This window comes from Colletotrichum jinshuiense, chromosome 3 (genome assembly GCF_051148585.1).
Source record: "Colletotrichum jinshuiense chromosome 3, complete sequence".
NCBI lineage: Eukaryota > Fungi > Ascomycota > Sordariomycetes > Glomerellales > Glomerellaceae > Colletotrichum > Colletotrichum jinshuiense.
Window position 1 is genome coordinate 2,215,734 of NC_139310.1, and position 13,093 is coordinate 2,228,826.

Consider the following 13,093-nt stretch of genomic DNA (forward strand, 5'->3'; position numbering starts at 1 on the left):
TTTGAAATATTTAGTAGTGGGTTTAAAGAAGAGAGAAGGTATAAACGGTAGCGATATTAGAATGTTTCTTGGGTGAAAGAGAGTGTTTGTGGAGAAGTAAACGACAGCACAGCTGCGAAGAAGGGGAAAACGGAAGACTAGGATCGCGGGTTGAGACAGTGAGTGTGATGGAGAAGACTGGATTTCTGGATTAAACGAGCGCAGGATCTCTGTCGATCTTATAGTTCGAATCGCCCTCCCTCTGGCAGCCTCGAAATAACCTCTGCACCTATGGATGGCATTGATGTCACGACACGAACATCGGCGCCGCCGGCGGAAAGAAGCCTTTCGCGCCAGTGACACCCCGGATAGAAGAGAGACGGAGAGGCAGGACGGGCGCCCACGTAGGCGTTTCAGGGTCGGATCATCCGTCCCTGGACTGTCAGTCTGCGCAAAACATAGAACAACCCTTCACTTGAAGTGCCAGTTCGGAGGGAGATGACGCCTAGAGAGGGTGGGCGAGAGTCGGAGAGATCCTGCAACCTTGGTTGTGGGCTCCCGAGATCTCTGAACATGCCCAAGGGGCTTCCCTGACCACACCGGGGCTTAGCCTCATGCTGTCTCCCACGAGCCGGTCTTGGGCGCCGTCTCATGATGTGATACCAAAATTGGGAGGGAGCTCGAGTCAGCGCTCCCACGGACGCGCCGCTGACAACCGCCGCCGCCTGAACAGTGTGATGGCTCGAATTGGTGAGCTGCATCAAGAACGACCCGAAGGCAGCCTGGGCGAAAAAGTCAAATTTGAGACGAGTTTTACTGATGTTTTTGACAGCCTGAACCTAGAGGAAAGTTGGGACTGATGCGACGAGCCAGCCGCCGAGGGACGCATACGCCTCGGTCTCGGGAGCAGCCCGCCGGACGAGACCGTCGCCGACGAAGGACGGACGGGCCTGGATCTCACTCGCTCGTTTGGCCAATCTCTCCGCAAAGCATCGATAGATTGTAAGGTTATTAGGGCCCCCATATTACATGCTCGCGGGGGCTAAAACGTACGGTGGGCTGGGCCGGGAAAAAAAAACAGCCCTGCGGTGATTGAGAGCAATCAATCCCACACAGCGTTTGAAGCTTGAATTTGTTGGAGAATAAGTGGAGAATCTATTACTGTCCTCGCCCTCCCATTCAACCATCAGTGCTTAAGGTTCAAACTCCCAGTGTGAGGACCGTTTCCGCCCCACTTGGAGATAACTTCACCTCACCACGCTTGTCGAACCCATTTCATCCTCCAAAACACACACCCCTTTCATCGCAAGATTTCGCATCTTTTTTTTTCAACCCCACAGGTGTCTAGAACACCTACCATACTGCCTAACAGTACTCCTAGTACATGACAAGGAAGGAGAAGGAGAAAAAGTAAAAACCAACCAGTAACGCCGGCGCGCGGATAACGCAAACAACCACCATCATGCCCCCACGAATCCCAACCCCAGAGGACTTCGACCCAATCCAGCCCGTCCTACCCCTGACCCTCGCCTTCCCAAACCCCCCGGAATCCACAACCGCAATCTTAATTCTCTTCCACGGCCTGGGCGACTCCGAGGCCCCCTTTGCCTCCTTCGCCCGTGCAATGTCCCTGCCTGGCGTCCTCTCCATCTCCGTCCGCGGCCCCTCCCCACTGCCCCCATCCATGCTGCCCGACGACTCAGGCTCCGCTGCTGCCGGAGCTGGCGCGGGCCACTTCCACTGGGGCGACGACATAACCTTTGACCCCTCGACAGACGACCTCTCCCCAGACCCCGGCTTCGCCAAAGCCGCAGCCCTCGTCACGGATCGCCTCATCCGAGAGACCCTCGTCGGGCGCTGCGGCTGGGAGCTGAGCGACATCATCCTCTTCGGCTTCGGCCAGGGCGGGTCTCTGGCGCTGGGGCTCGCATCGCAGCTCCGCCTTGGCCCAAAGGTCGTCGATGTCACGGACGGCCCCAAGGCGAAGCGCGGCGACGGCAGCTTCGACGAGGGCACGCTGAAAGGCGTCCTCTCCATCGGCGGTCCGCTCCCTCACTCCATGGTCCCCACCGTCAGCACGCGGAGCAAGGTCAAGACAAAGGCCTGCCTCGTCCAGCTCGACGACGACGCCGTCGACGCCGTCAAGGGGGAGTTTCTCGACGTCAGGACCGTGAAATGGAAGAGGAAGGACGTGGCCATGCCCCGCGACCGGGAGGAGATGTTCCCCCTGATGAAGTTCCTTGCAGAGTGCCTGAAGAGCGGCTGGTAGGGCGTGGAGACCGTGGATTCTGGATTCTAGATTGATCGAGTGCCGTAGTCCCTTTTAGACAAATATGGATCATGGGGCCTAGGAACGGCCTGAAAGGGGACTTGGTTGTTGATGATAAGCGCCTTCCGTGTCGAACCCTGGGACAGCATTACCATGTTCGTAAGAAAGAAGAACGCGGCGAAAACAAGAAGGCTGTCGACGATATATCTCTGAAAAGGAGAGAAGAGCAGAAGCAAGGGCTTGTACCACTCGCGCAGAAGCGCATTGGACCTGCGCATCTCACGAGTTGACCTAATGGCCCCGATCTAGTGATTCATGCTCACTCATTGTTTCAAAGTACGGCTTAATCAGCCGGACGACCGTAACCGGTCCGAAATGGAGACACCAATCGCCCTCTAGTGTGGTGTAGGGACAGTGCCTTCGTTGTGGCATGGTTTGTGGCATGGTATTTGAGGCTCACTTGCCTCGACACTAGGCCTGGACACATGTTTCACAGCTTTTCAGCATGCACCAGTTCATCAGACGTGAGTCTGCTCCGTCTATCGTCAGCACCTGCTGACAGCCACGACGGGGTAATGTATATACAAAATACTAGCTATTGATTGTAAAAGGGTGATCTAGGAATTGCGGTTATGAATTACAATTAACAAGACTCTCGAACGGTTTGCTCCCTCCCTATTATATCTTTCACCGTCACTTGTGCGGAAGCACCGGCGTCGCTCGCTCCGCAGAATTACTCTCAAACTCCGCCGGTGCCGTTGTCGAACGGCCAACCGCTTCCAGTTGATGCGGTCTCGGCTTCCCTTCGGATGCCTTTGTTCCAGTGTCGTTATGAATAGCATGTTGCTTCGGCTTACTCTCAGCAACTTTGACCATAGGATCGTCGTGGACACTGTGGGGAGCAATGATTGATTCGCCGGGCACTATGGGATCTCCACTAAGGCGGTGCGAAGCTGGTTCACCAGGCCTAGACGTGCCTGCTGTTTGGTCGTCATGAACTCTGTGAGGCGGTGTTCGCGTGTTCACCGGAACTACAGGGTCTTGACTGAGCTTGTGATCGTGAAGAGGATCGGCAACTTTGGTTTGCTGGTCGTCGTGTACCGAGTGTTTCGTCGGCTTTTCGGCCACCTTGACCGTGGGATCGTGGTGTACACTGTGAGGTGCTGCTGGGGATGATACGGGGACTTTTGGATCTTTGTTCATTTGATGAGGGGATGAAGGGTGAGTTGCTTGGGTAGTGGGGTCGTCATGGACATTATGCGGATGAACTTCCTCAGCTATACCAAATAGGGGATCGTTATGGATGCTGTGAGTGAACGGCTTAGCACCGACTGACCTAACCGGGTCTTGACTGATTCGATGAGGCTCCGCAAAGTCGGCTACCATTACACGAAGATCTCGTGGCTCCAAATTGGGACTCCGCAAGACGTCCGGAGATCTCGCAGGAGTGTCGTCGCGCTTCTTGATCCTAGGGGGTGGAGATGGGTAGTTGGCGAGGAATGCATTCTTCTCCGGCTCCGTATTGCCTGCGAGACTGGCCAAACTGCCGGCAGGATCCCCTGTTTTCGGGGACGATCCCTCTGGCAGCTCCATGATCTTTGGTAAGCTCTTTCCTTTCATCTCCATTTGCGATGGTGACTTGTACGGGCTGTTCTTGGAGGCTTTGAACCGGCGCATTTCCACTGGCGGAGGACCAGAAGCAAACGGGTGGGTATCGAGCTGCCGGCAGATCTTCTCTCGTATCAAAACCTCGTTGTGATTTGTCATGAGAGTCCAGAACGGGTGCGCGCAAGCGTGGACATCGTCATCGTCTGCGCTGCCCGTGATGGCATAGCGGTTCCGAATGTCACCACGTTGTTCGCGGAGCGGCTTCTTCCAGTTGCAAACTATACTGGTGAGCTAGTGCTTGCGAGGTTCTCGGAGGACTTGGTTTACTCATGGAGCTCATAAAGCAAGACCAGCAAGGCCCGCTGCATCCCTCCGATGCTGGAGCCAGAGGGTCTTCGTCGTAGGCAACTCGTTCAAGTCTCTCTGCGGTGCGGGCGTATACGATGCAAGGGCATAATGCGGCTTCCTTGGTAATGAACGGCTTCTGTTTGGCCAGCCAGCAGTGCGAACGAACGATCCCCAGCATACTAGGTCTTTGTTGTATTGTCTCCGCCGAATCCTCACGCCTTTGCGGTCGCTCCTTGTTCATTGCCCGTTCGTTTTTGGCCGGTCGTTCCATAGTAGTCAATGGCGATGAATTCAATCTGGCGAGGAGAGTGGATAAAACGAACGACGTCGGCCGCCAAAAGTAAAACACCGCAATAAAAGATGCTACCGGAATCTAGAAAGATAACGGGCGATGGAAGACAACGAAGGCTTGGGCGGAGCAGGGAAGGCCATCGATCGACTATATGACGCCTCCTTGGTTCCAGCTTCAAAAAGGAGCACTCGCCCATAGAGAGTGTGGGCGAGCCGCTGTTTCTAGTTCGGCTTTCAGTGCAGCAAAGCTCTTGCCTCTTGCCACGAAAGGGGCTTTGCTACCAACCTACACCTAATATACATTGGAGGTGGCACCTGCCCTCGGACCAACATAAGGCCATAGTGAACGGATCAGAGGAAGAACGAACCGACAAATGGCAGCGAGTGGTTCAGGCAAGTAACAACACCTCATTGGTAGGAGTGAAGGTGGCCCGGATCAAAAAAAATCGGGCATTTCATGAAAGCTCCTGTGTTGCAATGACAGTCTAAACACCCGAGAACATAACATAAGTGGCTCAGACTGCAACAAGCCGAATCAATCGTGGAAGAACCCACGGACAGCCCTGACCTGCCTCACTCCTGTATCCCAACCCAGAGTACGCCGTGACACCGTAGTATGTTGGATTAAAGGGATTTACTCCAATCCTGATCTATGCTCCAGCTCAAGTGACGACACCTACTCGTCAACACGACTCTCTTCTCTCCAGCCATTAGAGCCTCGAGAGGCGCCATTATGTAATGATCTGAGAGCTGCGCTTCGATTCTTGTTCGACCACCTACGCAATGTTAGGGACAATGCAATATGCTCTGATGTCATAAACTTACACTTTGACTTTTCCGTCATCGCCGCACGAGGCCAACATACATGGGTCTGTTGGGTTCCAGTGTACAGCGTTCGTCCGAGGCGAGTGTCCTTCGAGCCGCTCCACAGCGGCACCGCTGTTCTTGTGCCAGATGAGAATGTTCCCATCTGAACCCAAGGGGTCAGCACGCTTGCTACCGAAACATTTTGGTGCCAACTTACCTTCGCTGCCGCTTACGACGAAACTCTCATTGGCACCTCCAAAGGCGCTCCGGATAATGAATTCGCCCCCGGTGTGACCAAGAAACTTTTGCACCGACGTGCGGTTCACCAGGTCTATCAACTGTAGCTCCCCGTCCTTCTTGTTGAGGAGCAAATGGCGGGAGTCTTCGCTGATGCTCACACAGGTGGGCCGCGACTTGACCTCCATCTCGTACTCCAATTCGCGTGTGACAGCGTTGTAGACGTGAATCTTCTGTTCGTCATCCACCGCAACTAGCCAATGGCCATCTGGCGAACCGCATATGTCTTGTACTCTGTGTTTTTTGCCCCATTCGTATAGCATCTCCCCAGACGTGCTCCAGGTACGCAGTCCATGTTGCTTGTCCAGGGATCCAGTGACAAAACTCTTGCTGTCTGCTGCCCATACACAGCCACTAGCTGGCTCCTCAAACCGCTCAAGCTTCAAGATCAACTCTCCGGTCTGTTCGGCGTTAGCATCGGGACCTCGGACATGGGGAAAAGAAGAACATTGAAAATACACACCTTAGCATCCCAAAGCCTTGCGTATTTGTCCTGTGAGCATGTGACGAGCATGGAATCATCCGGGCTCCACGACAGGCCGCCGACGCCTTGAGCATGTGGTCGCAGGACTAGGGAGACGGAGAAGGAGGGCAAGTCCCAGATAACGACAGCTTCGCCGTTTCCACATGCAGCCAGCCGCTGACCATCGTGCGAAAACAGCACTTGCCAGACCTCGCCAGTCAAGTCTGTGAGTTCCAAAGCAACCTCGGTGGGGAAATGACTCCGTTCGCAGTAGTGATCTGAATACAACGAAGGCGATGATGCGGTGGTGTGCCAGAGACAGTTATCTATTTGGCTCTGCTTCACCTGTTGCAAGAGAACAGCCAGCCTGTTCTCTGGTAGCATGACCGACGGCGAAATACATTCTGTGGAGGTGTGAGCAAACATGCGCATGTGTCACAAGGGATCAGGAATACACACTGGACAGCTCCGAAAGCAGGACCTTTCTCGATTGACCGTGAGCACCATCCCACTCGGCTTTGGACTTCAAGTCATCGGTGGACTGGCACATTAGGAGGCTGGATAGGAAATGTAGTTTCTGAGTGTCTTGGTAGAGCGGCGTAAGCTCGGTTCGCAGCACCATCAACGCTCTGCTTGTATCACGCTGCTCCAGGAGCTCGAGGAACTTCTGCTGCCGCAGCCAAAACCGCATAACGTTCCTGTCCGATCCGGGTGCCAGCACTAGGCCGTTCCCTTGTTGGCCTCGGTCATTAGACATAACGGCTCCGAAGAGGAGCTCCTCGGCCTCGCCCCACTCGCCACTAGTAACGGCGCTACGGAAGGCGGCGACGGTCGGGCTCTCCAGCTCGTAGCCGCTGTCTCTGCTAACGCTCTCGGCGGCGCCTTGGTACCCCATGTCGGAGAGGGCTTGTATGAGTATCCGGGTGACCTCCTCTCGGTCGTGGCCGTGGTAGGTCGCGGGGGCGGGTGGGGGCGCTTCCTTGTCGGGGCGGGATGAGCCGTTCAGGGCAGCGGCTTTGCGAGCACCATTTGTCGACGAGGCGGTCAGCGGCGCCTCCGTCCTTGCGCCGTTGGAGTACGTCCTCGACGTTCCATTTGAAGCAAGTCCATCGCCGTCTGAGATCATGTTGGAGTCTCCTCTTCTGCGTTTGGTGCGATGAGAGCCGGATCGACTGGCGCCCGCAGACGTCGCAGGAGAGTCTCCCCGATCCGAGTCAGAAGTGGCTCGTTGTCTACGGCCCAAGACCTGACGGGGCGCCGAGGGAGATACTATCGTTCCGGGGGCAGTCGAGGAATGTTGGGCAATCGTTGGATGATGCGGGCTCGGAGGTGCGGAATCGCCAGAAGAGGAGGGGCGGGAAACCGCGGGAGGTTGTGGGAGGACGGTGTTTACAGACGTCTGGACACTCGGCGGGGTGGGTGGGTGTTCGTCGACGAAGATGGGATGGGAATCGGGATCCGGATTGTAGTTGGTGTCCAGTTCGGGCTCTGTTACCGCGGGAAGGACCCGCGGTTGCTCTCGTCGGTCGATATCTTGGGAGTGACGGGGCCGCCCAGGTGTGGTAGGAATGTTGTGGCGAGTGCTTTGTCGCTGGGTGTCTGACTACGGGTGGTCGAGGAGGGTGCGGACGGGCGAGTGTGTGTGTACACGGCAAGGCGAGGTATGTGAGTGTAAGGGTCAAGGTCTGGGCGTGGAAATGGACGTGGGATGTGGAATGGAAGGTGAAGCTTTGAGGGTTGGAGTTCCTGGGTATAGGATTCGGGGTAGAGTGGCAGAGGTCATAGGTTACCTGAGTGCTCCGATATTAGGTAGCTGGCGCTGGCTGGCTGGCTGGGTAGGGACCCGTGGACAGCATCCGCGCACTGCAGCAGGACGCCAACTGGGCTACAGGGAGAAGCACTGGGGCCAGTGGACGGCCAGATGACGGGATGTCGCCTGATTGGGCCTATCACAGCCCCTCCGCACGAGAAGGTGGAGACGGGTGACCGACTTACTGGGGGGGTTGGAGGGCCGATTCGCTGGACGGCCCAAGACAGTAGTTCACTAACACACCACTACGGGACCACCTTTTGGGTGCCACCAGCGGCCTAGGTAGAGTCTCGACCGACTCGCAACGGTAGGACCGCCTTCGAGAAAACCTCATCTGGGAAGAGCTAATTTAGTGAGGAGGGGGCGGGATACACATTCTCAGACGTACCCGCATAACGTCTAGCTTACTCGAACCAAACTGCAAAGCTGAATATAGCAGGTGTATCCCATCTTGTTTGAAGCACCAAGAAGCTTATCAGTTGACCTGGTAGGTACCTCAGAGGGCATTGGGGCGAACGCCGGATTGCTTTCTCATCGATAAGGCTCGCCACAAAACAAAGCAACAAGCCTCTCTGCTTTACCCAGAAAGTACATAATCAAGTTTCAACACCGAAAAAGTGTGGGCGGCCGTCTTGTTCGGCAGCCATGTGTTTTGCTCATCTTCGTTGATTTGTCGTTGCCTGACGTCTTGAACGCATCCTCCCAGAGCTGTCCGTCTACCGGTCCCATGCCGTCAAGCGTCATTTCGGACCGGGCACTTCGGCAGCGGACCCTTGTCCAGACCGGCCTGTACATACTAGGTACTGTACACGCACATGTACTACGATATCCCCCGCAGTCGATAACTAATGAGGGGGCCGAATACTGAAGATGAGCTGACGATGCCGAAGATTGGCAGAACCAAATGGTAGCGATAGACTCGCTGATGGCCTTTGGTACAAGTCGGACGCTACACTCGCCAGCCTTTGCAGCGAGGAATCCGTCGTTTCCAGGGTCCGTTGTTTGTTATACATGCATGCTTCTTGAAATGAGGCATCGTATATCGTATGCCTTTAAATAACCAGATCTTTTGCATCATATCTTCCAGACGATTTCTGCACGCTTTGAAATCGGTTCCGGGTTACAGCGAGCCACGCATGCAGCGGAGGCAATAGGGATTGTGAAAGTCTTTCACATGAGCGGACCAAGTTATTTATCCCTGGTCAAATCCCTTGAGAATCATGCACCGCGGTAGAGCAATTAAACGTGTAAATAAACAGTCCCGTCTGCTGGCGATCCATAATCGTCGACACTGTACTGCAACTTACGTGGCTGGAGTGACGTACGCTTTAGGCACCCGGTTTCTTCACCCAACAGCATCCATCTACCAACGGAAGAACTTTCGGACGTGGTGTAGGTACCAAGCCATTACACTGCAGAGTACTATGTGGTTCATTCTGTGGCATGGCTGGAGGGGATGGAGGCGTTCCGCGTACACTACACTACAAACAAGATGGTCACGTGCCATACCTCTGCGTGCGCCCAAGTGGGACGTCGCCCACCAGCCAGCCCAACGCCCCGCCAGCTGCTGTCGTCGTCGGCTGAGTGACAGGGGGCTACGACACTGGTGGGGACCGGACGCATGTGGCTGGTGCGTCAGGGATCCCAGGCACAGTCTCTCAGGGCAGCAGCGTGTGTAGGGTCTTGAAAGAGATCTGGGTGCTTGCGACGTCCTTCCCGCCATTCCCAACCAAACACTCTAAACTTGCAACTTGCCTATCACTTGCATCTTTGCTGATACAAATACCCGTCGTCGCCGACAAGCAGGGGGTATCACGACAGAGTCCAAACTGATCCCTCTTCAAGCCACCGTCCTCTCCTCGAGCCCGAGCCCGAGCCCCCCACCCCTTTCCGGGAGCCTTCCACGTATTGCGATTCAGAAGCGATCTGCGACGAGACAGTTGACCGCAAAGAAGTCTCTCCTCGACTCGGCCCTCTATTTCCACTCGTATCACGACATCATCCCCCAAGAGCGCCGGACGCACTGCGACAATGAGCTCGCCTCAGTCCCTCTCCACGCAAGGTGGCATCTCGGATCCCGCCTTGATCACGTAGGTGATGCCAGCAGCACTCGAGGCGTGTCGGAAGCTAACTGTGCGCTGCGCTCCAGGCTCGTGAACAAGCTCCAAGATGTCTTCACAACAGTTGGCGTCACCAACCCCATCGATCTTCCTCAAATAGTCGTCGTTGGCAGTCAGTCCAGCGGTAAGAGTTCCGTCCTGGAGAACATTGTCGGAAGAGACTTGTGAGTTTGGCAGCCCGCCCCTCCCCATACCCCTGCCCCGCCATCACATGTGTCCCAAGCACGAAGGCATCTAACCACCTTGTTCCTGTAGCTTGCCCCGAGGCTCTGGTATCGTCACCCGTCGACCTCTCGTTCTGCAGCTCATCAACCGTCCGGCGTCGGCACAATCCAATGGCGTCGAGGAGGTTGAAAACAGCACCGACAAAGCTGCCAACGCCGACGAATGGGGCGAGTTTCTTCACATCCCTGGCCAGAAGTTTTACGATTTCAACAAGATTCGCGATGAGATCAGCAGAGAAACCGAAGCCAAGGTCGGCCGCAACGCCGCCATCTCGCCCGCTCCCATCAACCTTCGAGTCTACTCCCCGAACGTCCTCACCCTGACCCTGGTCGATTTGCCTGGTCTGACACGAGTCCCCGTCGGAGATCAGCCCCGAGACATCGAGCGCCAGATCCGCGATATGATCCTCAAGTATATTTCCAAGCTCAACGCCATCGTTCTCGCTGTCACAGCTGCCAACCAAGATCTTGCCAACTCTGATGGTCTCAAGCTCGCCCGCGAGGTCGACCCTGAGGGTCAGCGGACGATCGGTGTCCTCACCAAGGTGGATCTTATGGACGAGGGTACGGATGTTGTTGATATCCTGGCCGGTCGCATTATCCCTCTGCGGTTGGGATACGTCCCTGTAGTCAACCGTGGCCAGCGAGACATCGACAATAAGAAGCCGATTCAGGCGGCCTTGGAAAACGAGAAGAACTTCTTCGATAACCACAAGGCGTACCGGAACAAGAGCTCTTACTGTGGAACTCCCTACCTGGCCAGGAAGCTGAACCTTATCCTTATGATGCACATCAAGCAGACTCTGCCCGATATCAAGGCCCGCATCTCGAGCTCGCTGCAAAAGTACTCGGCCGAGTTGGAAAGCTTGGGGCCTAGCATGCTGGGCAACAGCGCGAACATCGTCCTCAACATCATCACCGAGTTCACCAATGAGTGGAGGACAGTGCTGGACGGCAACAACACGGAACTCTCGAGCACAGAACTGTCGGGTGGTGCAAGAATCAGCTTCGTGTTCCACGAGCTGTACTCCAACGGTGTCAAGGCCGTGGACCCCTTTGACGTGGTCAAGGATGTTGATATTCGCACAATCCTGTACAACTCGTCCGGTTCCTCGCCGGCTCTCTTCGTTGGCACCACTGCCTTCGAATTGATTGTGAAGCAGCAAATCAAGCGCTTGGAGGACCCCAGTCTCAAGTGCGTGTCTCTCGTCTATGACGAGCTGGTGCGCATTCTGGCCCAGCTGCTCGGCAAGACATTGTACCGCAGGTACCCTTCGCTCAAGGAGAAGGTCCACGCCGTTGTTATCAACTTCTTTAAGAAGGCCATGGAGCCTACCAACAAGCTGGTCAAGGACCTGGTGGCGATGGAGGCTTGTTATATCAACACCGGCCACCCTGACTTCTTGAACGGCCACAGGGCAATGGCCATGGTCAACGAGCGTTACAACCCTTCCAAGCCCGTCCAGGTTGACCCCAAGACCGGCAAGCCTCTGCCGGGCGGTACCCCCAGGGCGACCAGCCCGGCTGTGCCGGAGGAAGGCCCGAACTCGGGATTTTTCGGCAGCTTCTTCGCTGCGAAGAACAAGAAGAAGGCGGCCGCTATGGAGGCTCCCCCGCCAACGCTCAAGGCTTCCGGAACGCTCTCGGAGCGGGAAAACATTGAGGTTGAAGTCATCAGTACGTCCACTTCATCTCCTTTGAAAGGAGTTTGCTAATCGAGACCTACAGAGCTGCTTATCTCTTCTTACTACAACATCGTGAGGCGGACCATGATTGACATGGTGCCCAAGGCTATCATGCTCACCCTTGTCCAGTAGGTCACAAAATATCCTGTATTTGAGTGCTTTCGAGAGCTGACATGTATGATAGATTCACCAAGGACGAGATGCAGAAGGAGCTTTTGGAGAACATGTACCGCACCGACACCCTCGACGACTTGCTCAAGGAGAGCGACTTTACCATCCGCAGGAGAAAGGAGTGCCAGCAAATGGTTGAGTCCCTTGGCAAGGCTAGCGAGATTGTCAGCCAGGTCCAGTAAAAGACGCGACACGACATATATGACGGCTTCCGAGGAGCGCCAGAGCTTTGCCTGCTGGAATGCTAACGGCCCCACGCTTCCGGGGGGCGTAGAAAAAGGAAAGAGCGCGGCGTTAAGGCAATGGAGCATTCCCATTTCTCGTCAGCGGGGCCCCTGGAGGTGTGGGAGGCGGTAGATAACTAGGCAGTGGCAGTTTCGGCGATGGTCTTTTAATGAGAGTGGCATACATTTGTTTCTTAGGAAGACTGATTCAAAGATGGCTGAAGAGATTTAAGCGTGGAGGAGGCAGCAATGAAGAATTATGTTCCTATTCGCCATGTCCCACTAAGATTAGTGTACCTCGTGCAACCTCTTACCCGCGTTCGGCCTTCATCCCCATCGGCCTTCTGACGAGCCGGGTATCCCACGATTTGGGACACTTCCAGCAACGTATAAAGCGTTTCAAATTAAATTCGGATGATTACCCAAGCTGCACGTTACTTTCTTGTTGTCTGCCTGCCTGGCACACTCGACTGTTATCAAGTGTGTGTTCTTGTTTATTCCGAGGTGATCATCAATCACCACGTAGAATCATGCACCAGTCTAAAGGCTCATCCAGGGGTCGACCGTCTGGCATCATTCCCTTAGGTCCATCAGGGAGGGAGGGAAATAGAATGAGATAGGGGGAGAGAGGAAGAGAGAGTTAACGTAGCCAAGACTCGACTTCTGTTAGACAAGGACGTCAAAGCGAGTATTACTTACCAAAACAGGTGCGAATACGGCTCAGCAATCCCAACGCGTTTGCCTTTTGATGTCGATTGAAACCATAGTGCCTGCCACTCTCGTCTTGTCTTTACCTC

At 55.1% G+C, this 13,093-nt stretch overlaps 3 protein-coding genes across 3 annotated transcripts; 2 read left to right on the plus strand and 1 right to left on the minus strand.

Annotated features, from left to right (window-relative positions):
• Positions 1-1,441: 1,441 nt before the first annotated feature.
• On the plus strand, positions 1,442-2,248 carry EsH8_III_000620 (alpha/beta hydrolase; the record flags this gene model as incomplete). Its single annotated transcript, XM_083262345.1, has 1 exon — positions 1,442-2,248. One exon carries the CDS (start codon positions 1,442-1,444, stop codon positions 2,246-2,248), a length of 807 nt encoding a protein of 268 aa, XP_083122832.1.
• Positions 2,249-2,941: 693 nt separating this feature from the next.
• Positions 2,942-7,188, minus strand: EsH8_III_000621 (uncharacterized protein; the record flags this gene model as incomplete). The annotated part of the gene is made up of 5 exons (XM_083262346.1): positions 2,942-4,134; positions 5,361-5,465; positions 5,520-6,000; positions 6,063-6,466; positions 6,522-7,188. 5 exons carry the CDS (start codon positions 7,186-7,188, stop codon positions 2,942-2,944), a joined length of 2,850 nt encoding a protein of 949 aa, XP_083122833.1.
• A 2,715-nt stretch (positions 7,189-9,903) lies between these two features.
• EsH8_III_000622 (dynamin-like GTPase VPS1) lies at positions 9,904-12,254 on the plus strand (the record flags this gene model as incomplete). The annotated part of the gene is made up of 5 exons (XM_083262347.1): positions 9,904-9,962; positions 10,022-10,156; positions 10,248-11,893; positions 11,945-12,029; positions 12,086-12,254. 5 exons carry the CDS (start codon positions 9,904-9,906, stop codon positions 12,252-12,254), a joined length of 2,094 nt encoding a protein of 697 aa, XP_083122834.1.
• Between the last annotated feature and the right edge of the window lie 839 nt (positions 12,255-13,093).